The sequence below is a fragment of the Onychostoma macrolepis genome, chromosome 23 (genome assembly GCF_012432095.1).
Source record: "Onychostoma macrolepis isolate SWU-2019 chromosome 23, ASM1243209v1, whole genome shotgun sequence".
Lineage (NCBI taxonomy): Eukaryota > Metazoa > Chordata > Actinopteri > Cypriniformes > Cyprinidae > Onychostoma > Onychostoma macrolepis.
The window spans coordinates 20,655,325-20,678,990 of NC_081177.1; the positions used below are offsets into that span (position 1 = coordinate 20,655,325).

General features: G+C 37.7%; 1 protein-coding gene across 1 annotated transcript in view; it reads right to left on the bottom strand.

Moving 5' to 3' along the window:
• oprl1 (opiate receptor-like 1) overlaps nucleotides 1–12,992 on the bottom strand; it is a 47,851-nt gene extending 34,859 nt beyond the window's left edge. Inside the window, exons 1-2 of the mRNA XM_058764532.1 lie at nucleotides 12,504–12,992; nucleotides 11,120–11,336 (exon numbers count right to left, since the gene is read on the bottom strand). Coding sequence (XP_058620515.1) covers nucleotides 11,120–11,328 — 209 coding nt within the window. The 5' untranslated portion in view covers nucleotides 11,329–11,336; nucleotides 12,504–12,992. The remainder of the gene's footprint in view (nucleotides 1–11,119; nucleotides 11,337–12,503) is intronic.
• Nucleotides 12,993–23,666: the final 10,674 nt, after the last annotated feature.

Genomic DNA, 23,666 nt, shown 5'->3' on the forward strand with positions numbered 1-23,666 from the left:
GAGTGGCTTATCAATACACGGTCCTGCCCTTTGGGCTATCCCTGGCTTTTACGAAGTGCATGGACGCGGCTCCCTCCCCTCTAAGACAGATGGGAGTCCGTATCCTGAATTAACTCGACGACTGGCTCATTCTGGCACAGTCAGAGGCAGAGCTGTTAGCCCACAGGTCCCTCCTCCTCAGCTACTTGGAGCGCCTCGGACTCAGGATAAATTTTGCCAAGAGCTCACTGTCCAACAGCCAACGAACTTCGTTCCTGGGAGCAGTTTTCGACTCAGTCCAGATAAGGGCGGCAGTCGCGCCAGACTGTGCACTGGCTATACAACAGCTCGCAGCATCATTCAAAGTCGGAGCCTTACACCCTCTCAAAGCGTTTCAAATGATGCTGGTCCTCATGGCCTCTGCTACTCCAGTACTTCAATTGGGCCTTCTCCGGATGAGACCCCTTCAGTACTGGTTGAAACCTTTGATTCCGCCCCACGTGTGGCGTCATGGACGCATCCGTGTCAGGGTGAGCCAAGCCTGGAAGAACCCGCAATGGTTCAGACAAGGCGTGATGATGGGTATGGTCTACAGAAGGAAGATTGTCTCAACAGATGCTGGTCAGTCGGTGGGCCGAAACAACCTAGTTGTTTGTTTCCTGAGAGGATCCAGGAGGCTACATCCGCCCCGACCTCTCACGGTCCCTACACGGAATCTGCCCATGGTCCTGAGAGCCCTCAAGGGCTCCCCCTTTGAGCCACTTCAGTCTGCAACCTTAAAAGCGCTTTCGCTGAAGACCGCGCTGCTACTAGCACTAGCATTGGTTAAGCGAGTGGGCGACTTGCAGGCTCTTTCAATAAACCTTGCATGTCTTGAGTTTGGGCCTAATGACTCCAAGGTAGTCCTAAAGCCAAGACAAGGGTATGTCCCTAAGGTGCTCTACGCCCCGTTTAGAGCTCAGGTTATTACTCTCTCTGCGCTGCCTCCTTATGAAGAGGACCAGGAGTTTAAACTTCTCTGCCCAGTCAGGGCACTGAGAATTTACATTGAGCGTTCCCCCTTTCAGGCAGTCAGAACAACTCTTCGTATGCTTTGGTGGCCGCACCAAGGGGTCACAAAGCAGAGTATCTCTCAATGGTTGGTAGACGCTATTGCACTAGCCTACTCCTCCCTGCGGCCGACTGGGCCTTGCCATCCACCTTTGCCAGGTTCTATAGCTTGGACGTTCTGTCCTTACAGGCCCAGATTTTATCTGCTTAAAGTGCACACGCCTATCTAGGTGGTCTGACTCTCAGGCTTTTCCTGTTTCTTCAAGAATGCTCTTGGCCCTAATAATAGTGCTGAGGTTGTACATTAGACCCTTGGAATGATTATCCAAAGCTGGGCTGACCTCTATGAGTTCATTCCTCTTGCTTCCCGCAGGGCTCACCCTGCATATAATTGGTCCCTCTGAGTCCATATCGCTCAAGGTCGTTCCTCTTACATGGCACGGCAGGATTGAATTGGTTCCCCATTAACGTCTAGCGAAGCAGTATGAGTGAAGTATCGAAAGTGATCGTACTCAGTTACTTACGTAACCTTGGTTCCCTGAGATATGGGAACGAGTACTGTGTACATTGCTGTGCCATGACGCTGCATGACTCAGGGTCGTTGCTTCAGTCGAATTTACCTGAGATCTTATGATGAAATGCCCGCTTATATAGCCAGATGGCCCCGCCCATTCTGGCGGGCTTCACCGCATAGGCTCGTGCAGCACCACTTCCGAGCCATTGGTTTGTTTTTAATACACTGCACGAACCAATGGCTGTGCAGTTACACTGCATGATTGAAAAAGTCTTCAGTCCTCCGAGAAAAAGGAGTTTTCCCCATTAGCGTCTAGCGATGTAGTACTCATTCCCGTATCTCAGGGAACCGAGGTTACGTAAGTAACCGAGTACGTTAATATGGACTACATTTCAAAATTTGGGGTCAGTAAGATTTTTGTAATGTTTTTGAAAGAAGTCTCTTATACTCACCAAGGCTGCATCTATTTGACACAAATATTAAATAAAATAGCTGGTTACTATTTTAATATATTTTAAAATTAATTGTATTCCTGTAATAGGAAAGATGAATGCCATTTAGCATCATTACTCCAGTCTTTAATGTCACATGATCCTTCAAAAATCATTTTAATATGCTGTTATCTATGTAAAAAAAAAAAAAAAAGCTTTATTCAAAAGATTCACAAGAACAACTTTTATTCAAAATAGACATTTTTAATAACGAATCAAGTGTTTACGGTCACAAAAAAAAGTTTCGAATTTTTAAAAATCGCTACTTCCTCGGAATGGTACAAAACTTGGTGACTTTTATGGCAGTCACTATGTGACCACAAAAAAAAATAAAAATAAAAAAAATTGTGGACTTATTTCAAAAAAGCTAAATAAAATAGTCACACTTGTGTTGTTCATGGTCAAAAATGGCCGACATTGGAAATAAATGGGAAATACACAAAAATACAGAGAATTTTTTGTGTGTACAATCTACAAATCATTCACGATGCAGAAAAAGAGTGCACAGCAATAAAGGGGTGACACTCTAAAATATCAAGAGTGCAAAATAGACACACTCTTAAAATGAAATTTTCATTTTTTTGATAGAACTATCCCTTCAAGACCCACTGCTCTGTCCAGTGCAAACGCAGTTTAACATTGTTAATCTGGTAAGCCTTGAATCAACTATAAGAACAACCTGACGTTCTGAATATTCAGACTAATTCAACTGACAGAAATTCACTGATGTAGTGGCACTGATGGCCTCTCAAGTCAGGCTTCACTGACGAAACTGAATTAAACTGTTTTAATGTAGATCATATTGAAATGACATATCTGCATTGAAAATTGCCTTAATAAATGCACCATAACCCCCGATGACTGATCATAGATCATGGGATTATTTTGAAATCTGTGGTGGTTTTATGTTTTAGTTAAGTGAGCGGACCACACTTTATGTGAGCACACACTGCAGTCAGAGATGTCAAAAAAAGCCATTTAGAGTCTCAAAGAAAAGCCTTTTATTGAATACCTCCCTAACAACTACTGAATATATTTCCAGGCACAGAGTAAAAGGCCTTTTCACTTTTTCCTTTATGCATGCCTGATTATACATGAAACACATGTATAAGTTATAATCAGTCACACTTTGCATATTCTAATATGCCGGCTACTGTCTAGTGATTTTGCAAGCCCTGCTAATTTTCTGGTAACAATTTCATTGCATCAACTTTAATAAGGGTAAGGGGCTAATAGCATAAATCTGCAGATAAACTCATATATAATGAGCCAATGAAGTTAGACACCCTGAGTCACTGGCACACTGACTATGCGCCCATGCATAAACAAATAAAAGTTCTGATGTCCAGTGTTGGATATAGACAAAAGCCATGAAATAGTCAAAGGACTGTAAAATACATTCAGCCTGAGATCTGCACAGACTAAATAAACAAACAAAAAATTAGATCAATTGAATCATGCTTTTAGTGGAAAACTATTTTCTTATGGTGAAACTGCATCTTATAATGAATGGAAGCCAGTCATAAAGTGATTTAATTACATTAAAAACATTTTACAGAAGGCCCAACATAAAAAAATAAAAATAAAATAAAAAAAAGAACTATAATACTTAGGATGAATTGACACAAAAAAAAGTTACAAAAGCATCACTACAGCCAAACAGCATTTACACTGAATTTAGGGCACGGCAGGGCAGTGCTAACGCTGTTATGCAGTTTCATATTCATTCCTCCTTGTAATGCACTGTCTTGAGTCCAGTGAGAGAGGATGAATTCATTACAGCTCCAGTATCGATCTGACAGGACCCATCTGAGCCAACTGGAAGAGAACTCTCTCCAAATGCCCATAAACACACTTTTACCTCAAAGCTCTTCCAGGGAGTTCAGAATCAGATGAGGGATTGACAGACAGAGGAACAAGCAGACAGGTGGATGTACATACAGATGTGCATGAATAGACAGACGAACTGAGGAAAGGATGGACGGATGTGCATGGATAGACAGACAATGCATGGATTGACAAGCACATGGACAGATGGACAAACGAAAAGGAATATGAATGGATGTGCACGATAGACAGCCAACCAATGGATGGATGTACAGACAGATGTGAGAATGGACAGATAGATGTATGCACCTAGATAGACAGATAACCCATGGATGGATAAATGGATGGATGGTGCATGGACAGACAAGCACATGGACGGATGGACGAACAAACAGGAAGACATACGTATGGATGGATGTGCACAGACAGACAGACACCCAACCACTGGATGGACGAACGTATGGATAGATAAATGAACAGACGAATGATGGATGGATGGATTGATGTATGCGTCTAGATATACAGATAACCCATGGATGGGATAATAAGTGATTGATGGATGGATGCATGTGCACAGATATGCAGACAATGCATGGATAGGCAAGCACATGGATGTACAGACAGATAGAAGAATGGACAGATAGATGGAAAGGTGGATAGGTGTATGCACCTAGATAGACAGATATGGATGGTGCATGGACAGACAAGCACATGGATGGATGGACGAACAAACAGGATGGCAAACGTATGGATGTATGTTGACACCCAACCAATGGATGGATGGACATATGGATAGATGAATGAACAGACGGACGGATGGATGGATGGATTGATGTACAGTCATGGCCAAAAACATCAGCACCCTTGCAATTCTGTCAGAAAATGCAACCCTTCTCTCAGAAAATTGTTGCAGTTGCAAATGTTTTGGTACTCACATGTTTATTTATTTATTTTTCTTGCATTGGAACAACACACACAAAAAAAAAAAAAAAACAGAAACAGAAAAGAAAAGAAAAGTCAAATCTGATACAATTCCACACAGAACCCAAATAATGCACTGGATAAAATTATTGGTACCCTTAACTTAATATTTGGTAGCACACCCTTTGGAAAAATAACTGAAATCAATCACTTCTTGTGACCACGAATGAGTTTCTTACACCTCTCTACTGGAATTTTGGACCACTCTTCTTTTGAAAACTGCTCCAGGTCATTCAGATTTGAAGGATGCCTTCTCCCAACTGCTGTTTTGAGATCTCTCCACAGGTGTTCTATGGGATTCAGATCTGAACTCATTGCTGGCCATTTCAGAACTCTCCAGCGCTTTGTTTGTAACCATTTCTGAGTGCTTTCTGAAGTGTGTTTCGGGTCATTGTCCTGTTGGAAGACCCATGACCTCTGGTGGAGACACAGCTTTCTGACACTGGCCACTACGTTGCGCCCCAACATTCTTTGGTAATCATCAGATTTCATGATACCGTTCACACAGTCAAGGCATCCAGTGCCAGAAGCAGCAAAGCAAACCCAAAACATCTTTGAACCTCCACCATGTTTGACTGTAGGGACTGTGTTCTTTTCTTTGAAGGCATCATTTCTTCTTCTGTAAACAGTGCCATGATGTCCTTTACCAAAAAGCTCTACTTTTGTCTCATCTGTCCACAGTACGTTCTCCCAGAAGGATTGTGTTTTTGTCACATAAGTTTTGGCAAACTCCAGTCTTGCTTTTTTATGCCTTTGTGTCAGCAGTGGTGTCCTCCTGGGTCTCCTACCATAGCGTCCCTTTTCATCCAGATGGCGACGGATAGTGCGAGCTGACACTGTTGTACCCTGTGTCTGCAGATCAGCTTGAATTTGTTTGGAAGTTAATCGGGGTTCTTTATCCACCATTCAAACAATCCTTCGTTGTAATTTTCATTAATTTTTCTCTTCCGTCCACGTCCAGGGAGGTTAGCTACAGTGCCATGGGCTGTAAACCTCTTCATGATATTGCGCACAGTGGACACAGGAACATTAAGATCTCTGGAGATGGACTTGTAGCCTTGAGACTGTCCATGTTTTTCCACAATTCTTTCTCTCAAATCCACAGACAACTCTTTAGACTTCTTTCTTTTCTCCATGCTCAGTGTGACACACAACACAAAGACTGAGTAAACTTTTCTCCATTTTAACTGGTTGCAAGTGTGATTACTTATTGTCCACACCTGTTACTTGCCACATGTGTGTCTAAATACAAATTACAGGAGCATCACATGCTTGAAAAGCAATTATTTCTTACAATTTTGACAAGGTGCCAATAATTTTGTCCAATCCATTTTTTTAGTTCTGTGTGAAATTTTATCCAGTTTGACTTTTCTTCTCTGTTTTTTTGTGTTGTTACAGTGCAAACAAAAACAATAAGCACGTAAATACCAAAACATTTGCAATTGGAACAATTTTCTGAGAGATTTTCTGAGCATAATTGCAAGGGTGCCAATATTTTTGGCCATGACTGTATGTGCCTAGATAGACAGATAACCCGCTGATGGGATAATAAGTGATTGATGGATGGATGAATAGATGGGTTAAGAAGTGACGGTTGATAAACTGATAGATAAAAAAATTATAATAAGTAATGGATGGATGGACAGGCAGACAGACAAACAGATGGATGGAGGGACAGACAACCCATGGAAGGACAGATGGATGGATGGAAGAACAGATAGACAGATACCTGAATAGATGGACAGACAGACGAATGGCTGGACAGATGGAAGAATGGATGGAAGTACACAGATAGACAACCTAAAAATGAATGGATCTCTGGAACAATGAATGGAAAAATAGAAAAATAGCTGGATTGATTGGCAGAAAGGTGAATGGGTGGACAGGCAGACAGGCGAATGGATGAATGACAAAGAAATGAAAGTATGGATGCATACAGTCAGGTAGAAGGATGGTCAGCGAGACAAATGGATGGTTGGATGGATGGATAGAGAAACATCTTCCATCATTTAAATTTCATCAACCCTTACACCAAGGCACTCATGAAATAACCAGCCATCCAGTTACTTCCTCAAACATCTGACACTTCAATCTGTTTTAACTGTAAAAAGACACTATTCAATGTCATCAGACAACCTAGACACAAACAGAGATGAAACGCATGGAAATTGCTCATGCATTCCAGGAATGACTTCTTTTAGAGAGTGGATTGACTCAGCATTTAGATCAGAACAACACAAACTGATTAGAATGATGCATATACGGTTTCATCCTGCCAGTGGGTCGATGCTTCTGATTGGCTGAGATTGGTGAAAGCGCTGGTCTGGCAGGAAAGCTCTTCTCTTAAAGAGGGAAAGAGCAAAATGGCAGAAGTAAACCGCTTACATCCACATTCCTCCACACCGACACATGATTGATTCACACGACAGAATGTGCAAGAAGGAGACAAAACAATACATTATGAGAGTGAACAGAGAGAGAACGCCACAACTTTCACAGCTGAAATCATCAACGGCACTCATCCAAGCAAAAGCAGTGATACATCAGACTCATAATCATACACTTTCCCTCAGTGAGGGAGGGACAATAAACACATTTGTGGCCTCCACGCATGCTGGCAGATGGAGAGGGTGGGTGAGCTGGGTCTGAGTGGGTGACGGCCTAAAGACTCAGCACAGAACAGGAAACTGAGGCTGCCCGATGATTAATCTCTGGTACATCACTATGCACCATGTGTGGTACAATATCATTATGGGACAACCAGACACAACCAGATGGACAGTTCAGGCCACGTCTGTATATAAAACCAAAATGATGCTGCCTTTACATGGTAAAAATTAAAATTCTGTCATTTTTTTGTTTGTTTTTTTCTATTGAAGAAAGAAGAATTTGGTAACCAACGCATTTTTGAAGAATGTTGGTAACCAAACCATTTTGGTAGTGATTGACTTCCATTGCATAGAGAAAAAATAAATAAATCAAATTAAAAAAAAATTAAAAAATAAAAAACCTCAATGAGACATTTCTCAAAGTATCTTCCTTTATGTTCCACAGAAACAAGAAAGTCATACAGGTTTGGAACAATGTGATGGTGAGTAAATTATGGCAGAATTATCATTCTTGAGAGAACTATCCCTTAAGACAGGTCTGAAATCGAATTTGGCATAACATCCTGTTACTTCACTGCCTATAATATCCCACAATCCTTTGTGTGCTCATGGTTAAAATAATAAAAATGGCATCTGATGAAGTGGTCAGAAGAAGTAAAAGATTTTAAAACGTCTATTTAAAAAAATATATATTTTCAGCTTATGACTCTTGCTCTTAAAAATAAAGGTTCCAGCAGGGATGCCATAGCAGAGCCATTTTAGATTCCCCAAATAACCTCTCAGTGAACAGTTCTTAAAAGAACTATTTTTTCTTAGTGTGAAGAACATCTTAAAAGTCAAAAAAAAAAAAAAAAACCTTTTTCCACTAGAAAGAATTGTTAGTAAAACTGAACATTTCTGAGGATATTAAAGATTCTTCATTGAACCATAGATGCCAATAAAGAACCTTTATTTTAAGAGTGTATCTGCTCTAAAATAATCATTTAGCTCATTTGAATTTGTTTTAGATCATTAGACATGACCACATGGAGCCCTAAAAGGCAGACTGGAACCAGATTTCTTAAAAGGTGTCTTAATACAAAAACACCGCCTGTTAATGCACTGACTGGGCAATGAAACAGCAAAGCAGCTGCCTTTGGATTTGGATGCAGCCTAGATGTTTGAAACCAAATGACATTAAATTAGCTACATATGTGACCTCGCCATGAAATCCAAAGGACTATCTGTATTCTGTCTGTGTAGCTTACAGTGTGTTGGCAAACATTATAAATATTGGGTTCCTCATATTTAAATGATATTGGGTTGGAAGCATTAACATGTTGAAACCATCAATAATAATTATTAAAAACTAGTTTATGGCATCTACAGTATAAACATAAGCACAAATTGTAATAAATTGTGAAGGAGTGATGCAAAAAAAAAAAAAAAAAGGTCTTTGTACTTCCAGATGGTTCACGAGATGAGAAAATGGGGTAAACAGGAAAGCCCAGAATTGGAAAAAGAAAGACAATGTGCCATGATTAGTTATAATACAGATTTTTGACCCACCATTGTAGCTTTCGCTCGTACAGTGAAACTCCAGGACCAAATTACATACATTTTGTAAAACAACAAAGGAATGGAGAGAGAAAGGGGTGAGGTGTGGGATGAGGAGGTGGAAAGATGAGGTAATTGAGAGAAAGCATGTAAACAAACAGAAAGAGTGAGGATGGAGGGTGAAAATTAATTTCACATCTCTTGGCCCACTGAGCTGTCGATAGCGATCAAAGCCTGCTGGGTGAGATGGTTGTGCATTGGGGTTCTCAGTTGTAGTACAGTGTGGGTTAAATGTGGTGTACTGGCTCTCAATTGCTTTAAAGGGATAGTTCACCCAAAAAATGTATTTATTCACCTTCAGGTCAAAAGGAGATATTTTGAAGACCATTTTGTCCACACAATGAAAGTCTTTCATTGTATGGACCAAAATAAATACACAGACTATCACCAACCAGCTATGATGTGAATCATAACGTTACAAACTTTTATCTGAGATAAAGCAACATTTGAAAATCAGGCAAATATACAAGACTGTGTGGTTAACGGCTGTAATGAAGGAAAGAATTACAATTACATGAAGCACTGCAAATGACATAGTAATGACGGTGAAACATAAAACAAATTATTTACAGTTGTTGACTGTGTAGATAGAAACTATATATCTTAAGTCTATTGCAAAATATAGATATATACAGTATACACAACTATTAAAGTATTTTGACAGTTAGATCATTTTTACTGCTTCATGGGTGTGGGTGGAATCCTTTTGGTGCGCTCTGATCACTGTGACTCTCTGATTGGTGGCATTTTCTGTACAGCATCATGGGTAATATATATGTATATATATATATATATATATATATATATATATATATATATATATATATATTTAAACCACAAATTCCACTATCAACATAACATGGTTATTTTAAAAGCAGGTTGAATTAATGCAAACAGATGGCTTCAGTGAAATCATATACCATCGATTAACAACCTCAGAGCTCACAACGGGTCTGTCTTTAATGGATTATCAGAAAGTAAACAGAACTGCAAAAACGATGACTGTTTCCAACAGGTTTCCTAGTCAAACAAAAAGTCCTGCCCCATATCTATGCCATTGGTTGAGTTGGTGTAGGACAATAAAAAGAAAGACAAAAAAGAAAAGAAAAAAGAATGACCACTTTGAGTGCTGAACTGTCCACCACAGCAAATAAACACTTCAGTCTCTGAGCCGAAGGTCATGACCCTGTGGTCTGCTGTCAGAATGCAGAGGTTTTTCCTCATGGCTCTCAAATAAACTGCGCAGTGTACTATTACCAAACCCATTACCAAACCCATAACCTACAACTCCTCATTTTATTATGAATAATACATGAAGTTCCATCCTGTTTTCTATTCATCAGGTCGTATGTGTCCCTGGGCCACAAAACCAGTTGTAAGTTGCATGGGCATGTTTGTAGCAGTAGCCAACAATGCATTGTATGGGTCAAAATGATACATTTTTCGGTAACACTTTTTTTACGGTTACACCTATTAGTTGCTTATTAGCATGCATATTACTAGAATATCAGCCATGTATTAGTGCTAATTAAGCACATATTAATGCCTTATTCTACGTGACCTTATTCTACGTCCCTAATCCTACCCAATACCTAAACTTAACAACTACCTTACTAAGAATTTATTGAGGGAAAAGTCGTAGTTAATAGTTAACAAGTGTTACCTATTCTAAAGTGTTACCAATTTTTATTTTATGCTAAAAATCATTAGGATATTAAGTAAATATGTTCCATGAAGATATTTTGTAACTTTCCTACTGTAAATATATCAAAACTTAATTTTTGATTAGTAATATGCAATGATAAAGACTTCATTTGGACAAATTTAAAGGTGATTTTCTCTATATTTAGATTTTTTTGCACCCTCAGATTCCAGATTTTCAAATAGTTGTATCTCGGGCAAATATTGTCCTATCCTGACAAAAAAAAAAAAAAAAAGTGTATTTATTCAGCTTCAATTGAAAGCTTATTATATACAAATCTCAATTTAAAAAAAATTGACCTTTATGACTGGTTTTGTGAGTGCAAGGTCACATATATCAAGTTCCATCCTGTTTTGACCCGTCAGCTTACCTGATGATGACGTACATGACCAAGCAGTTTCCCACCAGCCCCACCACACAGACGATCATGTAGACCACTGCTATAGTGATCTTGACACCCCTTGGGAAGAAGCTGTCAGTCCCATTGAAGGCGCTGAAGTTGTTCTGGAACAGGGACTCGTTGTACAGACGGAAGTGTCTGGGGTCAGCAAAGCTGATGGAATCATTTGGGAACTCCATGACTTCAGCTATTGGAGAAAAAACAAAACAAAAATAAACATAAAGATAAAAATGCTGAGTGAAGCATGCTCTCCATGCTGTCTATCCCACATCCACGATTAACATGTTTTTACATTTATGATTATTTTTTTTCTTTTCATACTTTGGTGGTAAAAAAAGTAAAGATTACACTTTTAAGGTGTCCTTGTCATTTATGAATTTTACATTCAATACCTGGTAAAATTAGTTAAAAACACGTACTTGCTACAAGGTTAGGATTCGTATTTAGTTAAGGGTTAGTTGCATGCATTTATGCTTAATGTACTGTTATAGTACGTGCATATAACAAGGACACTAAAATTAAGTGTTACCAAAAGTAATAAACATGTTGTATGTTTAAAAAAATCTCTAGCTTGTTTCCTATTCTAGATGTCTAATAAACCTGGCACATTGTATATTAAAAATACTGTTGGTTCTTTGGAGTTGCCTTTGTTCCTCTTTTGTAAGTCGTTTTGGATAAAAGTGTCTTCTAAATGTATAACTGGAAACAAAAATATGCAGTAAAGCGATATTGTTTAAAATATTATTAATATTTGAAAAAGTTTGTTCGCCAAATTAAAGTCAGTCTGGTGTAACCAATATGCAGGCAGCCATTTTGTTGTCATGTGACATGACAACAAACCACTCTCAAGTTTTGAGGTTTTGAAATATTGAAATATTAAAAACATGAATAAATAAATAAACTGTTAGGTCAGGTCAAATGGAGTAACTCTTTATATTAATGAATCAAAAATTGTTTATATATATATATATATATATACCTTGAAGAATGTTTGGAAACATTGTTTACTTTAAAACCAACAAAAATACAAAGATAATATTACTATGAACTTGAAACGTGTGTTTTATATTATGTATTTTAAATATGTCCCGTTTGTATCTCTGACAACATTTATCGTCATTGACCCAAATAGATTTCGCTACAGTTGATGAGGTCGATGTGATATGCGAGTCGCATGGTGAACCATCTACTGTACTGTCAACAGTTTGCGCATGAAATACATCACACAGTTTGTCTATACAGAAAACAACCAAAACATGCCAACATCCTGGTAACGTTCACAGCGGACCAAACAAAAGTAGACAATCATTTAAATCACATCGCTTGAGGAGGGTTGAAATAGAGCAGGACATACCGCTGTTTGAAGAAATCCCGTGTGATCGCTTATGCGTCCGACTCCTGCAAGCACGCGAGGAATTCTTGTTTCCGCTATTCTTTCTGTTTTAAGCAGTCTCAGAGCTCTGTTTCCAACAGCACACAGATATTCACATCACTGTGTATCTCAGGCAAAAGAGAAACATGTTTTGTGTGTGTGTGTGTGTGTGTGTGTTTTTTTCTGAGCGAGCGCAGTGGGAGGGGGAGGTGCGCTAAAGCACTTGCTTGTTGTTGCGAATCTTCAGCAGCGACTTACATCTCCACTAGGTATCTTTCAGTCTCTCTCTCCCTCTCCCTCTCTCTCTCCTGGCACGCGCTAACCCAAACGCTGATTACGCAGCGGTGGCGCGCGCATGCAGGTGTCTGTGGAACGCGCGCGCGCGCGTCTGAACAGGTGTCTTGTGATGGAGAGTCTATGTATTGTAAATATTTTATTAAAATATTAAAATATAAAAATAGTATGTTTACATTAAACGAGAGTAAACAGGCATATATTTTTGTAAGTATGAATAACTAAAACTATAATAAAACATTTTCATTACCTGAAGTACAATAAAACGTTAACTGAACCAAAAAATAGAAGAAGAAGAAGAAGAAGGAGGAGAAGAAGAAAAAAAAAACATGGATTAACCCCGAGAAAAACTTGATAAACATGGCTCAGTAAATATATATATTTTTATACCTGTTTACTTGAAAACTAACAATAACACAAAGATAACATTATTAAAAACTTGTGTTTTATTATTTAAAAAAATAAAACAAACAAAAAAAAATGCTTAAGATTTCCCAGTTTTATCTTGGACAACATTAACTGAACTAAAATATAAAATGTAAACTTAAATTTAAACATTAAAATATCTAAAAAAAAAATAAAAACTATACATGTTCAATAAAATAATAATAATAATAATAATAATAATGGCAAAAACATACAAAAAAATACTAAAAGTAAAATAAATATAACTACAAATAAAAACAAAAAGACAATACGACAAAAAACAAAAATTAAAATTAAAATAGAATTTAAAATTTAACTTAAAGTACAGTGCAGGGCTATTGAAAATAATAAAGACAAAATAAATATAAAATGCTGAAAAGCATAAGATAAATGGTGACCAATTGCAGCACCTAAAATATACACTTTGACTTGAATGTATACTCAAATACATTTTAACCTAAAATCTTGATGCTGACAAATAATGTCAATGTGTCAACCACTTTAACATGACATGCACTTGAAATACTATGTGCCTCTCTTTTCTCATGTTTTTATATTAATTTGTGCATCAAGCAGCTTTCGTGATAATTGCAACAGATTTCAATTGCAAAGTGCAACAGATTTCATGTATAAGTCATTAATGCTGTTTGAATTATTTTCAGGATGCTGCCGATTTTGCATGCAGATTTGTTTCGTCAGCCATGTGACAGAATTGAGAAGTGCACGAATGCTTTCTCAGCTGAATGCCAGTGATGTTGTATGTGCTGCCCTTAAATGTATCAGGAACTTTAATGTGAGTATAAATGGGAGCGTTGGCTACAGGGGGAGCTCATGTTCAGGTATCAACGGACCGGTGATAAATCACAGCGTCATTACTTTGACAACGTCACACTCATCAGTCACATAAGCTTCAGCTGATTCTTGTTTTTAATGCCTGATAGAAACATGCGTTGGAGGCTAAGAGTACTTGGTGCATTAATGTGGTCTCATTAACATTTTGCTCCGTGAATTTTATGCTCTCCTAAGCAGTTTCTTGCACTCTGGGCCTAGTTGAGTTAAATAAATATGCAAAGTGCTATATATTAATAGAAGGCAATGTCTAAGAGAGCAGTGAAATGTTACAATTTGATATGCTTTATTCCTGCACTGCCAGTTGAAACCTGTTTACTGCATAACTGTCAGAATGGTCACTGTCCTTGGTGCTGAAACCTACAAAAGGAAAAATGACAAGCTCTCAGTTGTTCATAGACTACTTAGCAAAAAAACAAAAGATAAAACTACTAGAGACCATATACTGTATAGGGGAGACCAGGGGCAAGCTGTCACTTAGGGCTCATAACTATAAGATTTTGAGACAAAGCAGTCAATTCAAGCTTGAACATTGTCTTATATTGTACCTATTTAGTAAAGGTCATTTAAAGGAACAGTCCACCAAAAAATAAAAATGTACTGAAAATTTGGTCGCCCTAAGGCCATCCGAGATGTATATGAGTTTGTTTCTTTGTTAGAATATATTAAAAATAAAATAATATATATATATATATATATATATATATATATATATATATATATATATATATATATATATATTATTACATCACTTGCTCACCAATGGATCCTCTGCAGTGAATGGTGTCATCAGAATGAGAGTCCAAACAGCTGATAAAAACATCACAATAATCCACAAGTAATCCACACAACTCCAGTCCATCAGTTAATGTTTTGAAGTGAAGCTGTCTGTTTAAAAAATAATAATAATAATAATCAACCATTAAGATGTTTTAGCTTTAAGCTGTTGCTTCTGGTCAAAATACGAGTCCATAATCCATAATAACACTTCCTCCAGCTAAAAAGTCCATCCTCTGTTGTCCTCTCACATCAACACCCACCAACATATTTGTTTAGAACTATTTTAGACTGTTTTCGCTTGTAATCTAAGCATATCTCTCTCCTGATTCAGACTAGACGGCTTTTTCACTGGAGAAACAATGTTATAAATAGAGTACTCGTTTGAAGTTAAAACTAGTCTTAATAATGTTTTTTTTCTTTCTTACAAACACACAGTTTTTCACTTCACAAGATGTTAACTGATGGACTGGAGTGGTGTGGATTACTTGTGGATTATCATGATGTTTTCATCTGCTGTTTGGACTCTCATTCTGACGGCACCCATTCACTTTAGAGGATCCATTGGTGAACAAGTGATGTAATGATAAATTTCTCCAGATCTGTTCTGATGAATGAACTACTGTAACTCATCTACATCTTGGATGGTCTAAGGTCTAAACAAGTGTAAAACACAGGTAAATCAACACTAGCATACATTCAGCTGTTTTTTTTTCTTGTTAGTTTTTTTGTTAATGTGACAGCTGTGACAGTCTTCTATTATGGCTTGTATGCTGTGAATCAAATAAACTGTATTCCTATTGCAATGCTACATGCATTATTTGAATCTCAGCTGATTAAACTTGTTAGATGTGAAATATCCTGCTGTGCTTTTACAAGCCAGGAAATTAGCAGCATGTTCTGCTTGGATTCATTTGATCACACGTATCGTCTTATATGTAGCAAATCTGTTTGCATTATAAATGCCACTCTGAATAATAATGTGAAAATGCTGCACCCTACAAATGCTAATAAAATCCATCCTGCACGGTGTTGTAAAACCTGGCAGGATCAGACCAGGGTTGATGTAATCTCTGATGTCATGTACTATTATATATCTGTGTTCCTCTCTCTTGTGTACACTGAGGCAACAGGCCCACGTTTGAATCACTTCCACTAAATACAATAATGGTTCACTTAATAGGTTTCAGATAAGCTACATGTACTTTTACACACAGCTTTTACAACATCCCAATCAATAAATTAATTTATCCACCCATTCTCTAGCCAAGGTTCTTTATTATACAGCAGCCATACAGATTCACTCGTACAGTACAGTTTTACTACTTTTGTTCTCCGCAGGGAACAATGTTTCCTATTTCACATAGTATTTACAACCCGAATTGTGGAAATGTTGGGACATTTTTTAAAATTTGAATAAAATAAAAACTAAATGTATTTCAAATCACATGAGCCAATATATATATATATATATTTTTCACAATAGAACATAGATAACCTAACAAATGTTTAAACTGAGACATTTTACAATGTTATGCACAAAATGAGCTCATTTCAAATTTGATGCCTGCTACAGGTCTCAAAATAATTGGGACGGGGGCATGTTTACCATGGTGTAGCATCTCCTCTTCTTTTCAAAACAGTTTGAAGACGTCTGGGCATCGAGGTTATGAGTTTCTGGAGTTTTGGTCCCATTCTTGCCTGTTATAGGTTTCCAGCTGCTGAAGAGTTTGTGGTCGTTTTTGACATATTTTTTGTTTAATGATGTGCCAAATGTTCTCTGTAGGTGAAAGATCTGGACTGTAGGCAGGCCAATTCAGCACCCGGACTCTTATACCATGAAGCCATGCTGTTGTAATAGCTGCAGTATGTGGTTTTGCATTGTCCTGCTGAAATACACAAGGCCTTCCCTGAAATAGATGTTGTCTGGAGGGGAGCATATGTTGCTTTTAAACCTTTATATACCTTTTAGCATTCATAGTGCCTTCCAAAACATGCAAGCTTCCCATACTGTATGCACTCATGGACCCCCATACCATCAAAGATGCTGGCTTTTGAACTGAACACTGATAACGCACTGGAAGATCTCCCTCCTCTTTAATCCGGATATCACGTCGTCTGTAATTTCCAACAAGAATGTCAAATTTGGACTCGTCTGACCATAGAACACTTTTCCACTTTGAACTTTTCCACAGTCCATTTTAAATGAGCCTTAGCCCACAGGACACGACAGTGCTTCTGGACCATGTTCACATATGGCTTCCTTTTTGCATGATAGAGCTTTAGTTGGCATCTGCAGATGGCACGGCGGATTGTGTTTACCGACAGTGGTTTCTGGAAGTATTCCTGGGCACATTTAGTAATGTCAATGCTGATGAGTGATGCAGTGTCGTCTGAGGGCCTGAACACCATGGGCATCCAACAAAGGTCTTCGGCCTTGTCCCTTATGCACAGAGATTTCTCCGGTTTCTCTGGAGAAATCTTTTGATGATATTATGCACTCTAGATGATGAGATTTGCAAAGCCTTTGCAATTTGACGTTGAGGAACATTGTTTTTAAAGTATTCCATAATCTTTTTGCGCACTCTTTCACAGATTGGAGAGCCTCTGCCCATCTTTACTTCTGAGGGTGCTTTCACATTATCACTTTTGGTGCGCACCCGGGTTCGATTGACGTCAGAGTTTGGTTCGTTTGGATGATGTGAACGCTGTCTTCCGAACTCGGGTGTGCACCTGCAAACCGTACCCGAGTCCGCTTAAAAAGGATGATCTGGGGTATGGTTCAAGTGAACTCCGGTAAGGTTCGCTGCTGATGTGAATGCAATCATACCAAATCACGGAAGTGAACCGCTATTAATTACGTATTATTTGATAAAAAGAAACGTATGTTTGTGTGTGTGTTTCACTCACTTTACTGACGAGCATGACTGTCGCGCTGCGAGCATTGAGCTGTATGTCTCATTTCTGTTCGCCTTCCGCGTTCTTTAGAGAATTTGCAGTACATTCGTAAGACAGATGCAAATGTTCAAAACGAACGGTTCAAAACGTCAATATATAAAAGTGCAGAGAGCAATGTTATGCATTTTGCCGTGTTCTACTGCACCGTCGTTACTAAGCAACGGGGTAAACAGCTGCTGGCTTGATGACACAAATGAACCGCGTTTTGGATCCAAATAAAATAATATGAACGCAGTCCAGCAGGGGCAGGGGGACCAATCGAACTAGGGTTCGGACCAGATAAGTGAACCAAGTGTGATAGCACCCTGAGAGACTCTGCCTCTCTAAGACATCCCTTTTATAGCTAATCATGTTACAGACCTGATGTCAATTAACTTAATTAGTTGCTAGATGTTCTCCCAGCTGAATCTTTTCAAAATGTCTTGCTTTTTCAGCCCTTTGTTGCCCCCGTGCCAACTTTTTTGAGACCTGTAGAAGGCATCAAATTTGAAATGAGCTCATTTAGTGGATAAAAGTGTAACATTTCTCCATTTAAACATTTGTTATGTTCTCTATGTTCTATTGTGAATAAAATATTGACTCATGTGATTTGAAAGTCTTTTAGTTTTCATTTTATTCAAATTTAAAAAATGTCCCAATATTTCCGGAATTCGGGTTGTATATTATATATTTTATTTTCACATATGTAGACATCTGTTCAAAAGTTTGAGGTGCTGACATTTCTGACATTGGGTTTTGGGGGAATCTGAAACCTCAGACAGAGGAGAAAGAATTACAGGCTGTGCGAGGTAAGGAGAAGGTGATGGAACATTGAGGAGCAGAAATGAGAGGTAGAGAGAGGAAACCTGTGGAGGGAGGATGACTGATAACAATAATGGCTGCGAGTGACATAGTGAGAACAGAAAATGACCAATAATGGATGAGAAGAAACTGCAGCGGTTAAGTGCTATAACATAGTGCTAAAACAGGGTGCAAAGACACTGAAAGATGAAAGTAGGCAAAACAATGAGGGACTGCTGAGAGAGTGGTGGAGCATGGGTGTGATGCCTTATTCAAGCTACTCAAAGCTTTTCAAATGGTGGAATGAAGAGCATTTCTCAGAGATGTGTCACAGCATTCTTGGTTACTATCATTATAAATATATGAGTGTGCTTTGAGAATTTGTTTTCCAGCAAAATTAAAGCAAGTTTGTAGTCAACATGAAACTGTAGTCACAGCCCACTTACATAATGTACTGTAATTACAAGTGTCAATGAGAAAGGAAACCCTATAAAAAGTGAAAATGTAGAGTGAAGTAAAAAAAATGGGATGCAACCATATTAAAATTCTGGTCAATACCGATAAACTGTTAATTATTTTCATATTATGGCCAGTACTGATAAATGGTGAGTATTAAAATTCTACATATATTTAGCATAAATCAATTTAATATAAATCAATTAAATATAAATCACTAAAAACTGAAATCATGTCTCTTTTGCTCAGCAAGGCTGCATGCATTTATTCAAAAATACAGTAAAAAAGTATTTTTTAGGTTACCTGACAAAACATTTTCCAGTGAATGTAGGACAGGACTTATTCATCCATCAGGAACTGTCTGAAACATGGTTTCTGTATCACACTTGGAGTTTAGGATCTGAAAAATAATAAGAGGTTGTGATGACATCAAACAAAATGTATTTTAGATTTAGAGGCAAAGTAATTACATTTTGATGAAAACAGCTTTTTTTCTCTCTTTGGAATAGCATGCACCAATAAATTGTTCATAATGACAGCAGGAACATACATTAGTAAAAGTCAAATGGCCTTAAGGAGTCTTAGACCACTCTTCCACAAATCCTTGACTGCAACAAAATAATTTCAAGAGGAACTGAAGGATGTGCTTTGGAATGGAGATGTGGGTGGTTGTGTCAGCAATTTCTGGTTATTAGATGGGATAAAAGGTGGGATGGTGTTGTGGAAGGCCTACAGAGGCAAGACAGGAGTAATTAGTGGTGAAATGATGACTCTGAAATAGAGATGCAGCATTATCAACATCTCCTTCAACCATCCATTCTCAAAGATAGAAATGATTCATCTCAGCCTTCAAACCCTCCAGCCTGGCTCACTCTCTACTCATCTCTCTCTTTCAACAATGCATTTGAGGAAATCTCTTCACAGCAACAAAACAATCTTTTTAGTCTATTCAGATCTATTATCCGATATGGTTTCAGGATTCAGTTCATGGTTGACTGCGTAATTAACAAAGCCCTTATATCTCTTTTATCACATTTATTCAGCAAGTGCTGAAAGATTATGCTGCTGATAGGAAAATAATTGAAGACTCAGATATGAAAATCATAATGTATGCTTATTTATTTCCCATGGGCAGATGATTGTGCCACTTCAGAATTCCATTTATTCCTCAAGAGTTCTTTAAATGAGTACTGAGGGTGTCAAAAGCCATTCTTGACACCTGTCTATCAACGTCATTGTCGTACATGAATTTGTCAGCAGTCTGTCATGTTGTCATTGGCCACTAAGCATGTCTATAAACGTCCTACAATATGCCCGAACGATTTGGGAGGAAGTGTAACGTCCTGTGGGAAAACCTACGAACATAAAACGCACACATAAGACCTATTGATCAAAGCCAAGTGTGTATGAAGAACATCATAAAAGAACAAGGAGAATGGAGCTGGGTGACATTGATTGAGGAAGACAGTAGGAGTGTGTAGACTGTATTTCTTCAGAACTGCACACTGAATTCTGCAAATGGAGTTCAGATAATGTCAGCATGGGATCAATTCAATTTAAATTCAATTAAACAGACAAAAGAAATGGAAGTACAGAGAGACAGAAAGAGATAGGGAGAGACAAATCATTACAAGTATATTCCAACTCTATTTCCTCACAAATTAAGTGCTTATTGATTTCTATCCTCATTTAAAGTTCTAAACTACTTTTTTTGACTATAAATGCTAGCCAAACAATTCTACTTTAAAACCACATTAAACGTGTTGATTCACATACATTTGTCTTAATCAAATGACACAAATTAACTTTGAATCATATTTATAAAAATAAAAAAAAAAACAGTTTTCCAGAATACAGTAATCAGAGAAGGTAATATTCATAGTTCAAACAGTTCAAACTAAATTATTACCTAATATTAAGTAACTAACATTTTAGACACGATATTGCCAGTTGTCTATTTTTGCTCCAACAATGAAAACAGTTTAAAACAGAGCCGTAGCTAGACAAAACAGTGGTGTTTCTTTCCAAAATAATATTTAAATATTTATTTAACAAGTAGGTTGAGTGAACAATTCTATTTTTTTGTTCCTAAATCTGTGTTTTTAAACAAATAATTTGTGCAAATGATTCAATGACTCATTCATAAAGACACTGGCTGCATCAGAATAATTTCCTACTACACTGTACAAATATTTTTTTTCAATTTTTCCATTTTCTTTTCTTTTCTTTATAAATTGTCCAGACAACAAGAACATTTAGGTCTACTGACACTAAACTAAGCAGAATATTGAATGAACTAGTATAACTGTCGTTTCAACTCAAAATCGTTTGACTCAAAAAAATTGTTAACTTTGAATCATATTTAAAACCAGAAAAGCAGTTTTCCCTGCAGAATATGGTAATCACAGGAGATGATATTCAGAAAACCGCCACAGTTCAAGTAATTTAATAAACAATTAGCTATAATATTACATCACTTTTTAGACACAGTATTGCCAGTTTTCTATTTTTGCTCCAACAATGAAAAGTTTAAAACAAAGTCATAGCTAGACAAAGTAGTGGTGTTTCATTCCCAAATTAATCAAAGTTTTTTGAACAAGCAGGTTGAGCGAACAATTCGATGACTCATTTTTGAATCTGTGTTTTTGAACAAATCATCTGTGTAAATGATTCAATGACCCATTCATAAATACACTGGCTGCATCAGAGTGCGTGTACAGTACTTTACTACTATATATTATACAAAAGAAAAACACTATGCAGAAAGAGCAGTATGTCTGAATGCACAGGATTCACAAAACAGTAAGTGAAAAGTACTCATATCAGTAATATCTAATGAGGCCGTGGGAGAGGAGTTGTGAATGGCATGAATCTGATGCTGGTAGGTCATGTGACAATGACAAATTGACAAATGTAGTACATCCAAATTTCATTCATGCTATATAGAACACATGGTCATGAAGCAAGCACTTATTCAAAAGAAGTACCTACTTAGAAAGTATGTGATTTTGGACACTTTCGTTCCTGAATATATTAACATTTTAAACTAATCGGTTGACTGAATGATTCAATGACTCACTCAGTCAATTATGTAACCTGCAGAAAAAGTCACTAGAAAATCCCCACCACTCCACAAAAAAAAAAAAGTATGTTTTGAATGAACATACACACATATACAGAGTGAACAATAAAACATTTAAATGAATAAATGTCTCTATGCTATTAAATATCTGTATACATCAAACTCTGCTGAGTACTAGAACAAACTATTTTGCACAAATTCCATAAAATGTGCAGTTAAGCATAAATAAAATTAAAAGCATTCCTAGATATTTAATCGGGGTCAGGCGTACATTTCAGCTGTGGTCAAAATGTATTTTGCCCAGAGGTGTTATGGACAATGATTCGGAATGTATTAATTCAGCAATGCATTCAGCTTGTTTTCAAATGTGACATTTCCTCTTCCACGCCGATCAGATGGGTTAAGCAGACACAAGCAAATGTTTCTCTCTTCCATTTCAGCTAATTAAAAACACTCCTACGCAAACACACCAACACATCCAGAAACACACATGCACGCACTCTTCCCTTTAAACTAATGATAAACAAAGCAACAAGTCTGCCAGTGGGTGGCCTTTTGTAAACAAAGCAGGACTGACTCTAAACTAACGAGTCCCACCTCACCACCAATGCTCAGTTAGCAGCCCTGAGGCTCAATTAGCACTGATCCTGTATTTAGTCAAACACACACCTCATAGTCTGCAATTATAACATTGTCTGTTACAAATGTTTTGTAATAATAGTATTTTATATTACAGTGTTTTATATGTGACCCTGGACCACAAAACCAGTCATAAAGGTCTTTTTTTGAGACCTTGAGATTTATACATCATCTGAAACTGAATAAATAAGTTTTAAGGCTTGCTTCACCTACAGAAAAGGACAAACCACTTAGCATAGTCGATATAACGCTCCAAAGAACAGATTGTATCAAACACCGACATCTGCTGATAGAGCTGATCATCTAATCCACCCCAGAAGACTGTTTTCAGGGTTATTTCCTTCCATGGAACCCTATAGGAAGGATCGAGAAGTTCCTCGACATAATCCTCAATAGGACAGCCATCCTGGAAAACTGTGAGGAGCAAACTTTCATCGTTAGAAAATAGGAAGTCCATGGTATAGTTGTGCAGGTCCGGTCTTCTGTCACAAACGGGTCAGACACAAACAGGTAAGTGATACAACACGATGGTTTATTGACAGGTAATGCTGATCGTGGGGAGAAAGGCAGGTGAGCATCTTGACGCTTTGCACAATTCTTAGAGTCTTAGCTGGGAACTGAAGTGAGTCTCTTTCACAGGATCAATGGAGGTCGGGAACTGGAGATTACTGGATACTTCGCTGGAGGATTGCAGGAGAAACGTTGGAGAACTGTAAGGTAAATATGCACAGGTTAGTGCACACAGGGTCTGGTGACAGCTCGGGGTAGTAAACTGTAGACCAGACAAGGAGGGAGTGTAGAGAGTGTGCAGATATAGTGGAGCTGATGAGTGTTGACAGGTGCTGGTGATCAATAACGAGGAGATTGTGAACAGGTGAGTGTGG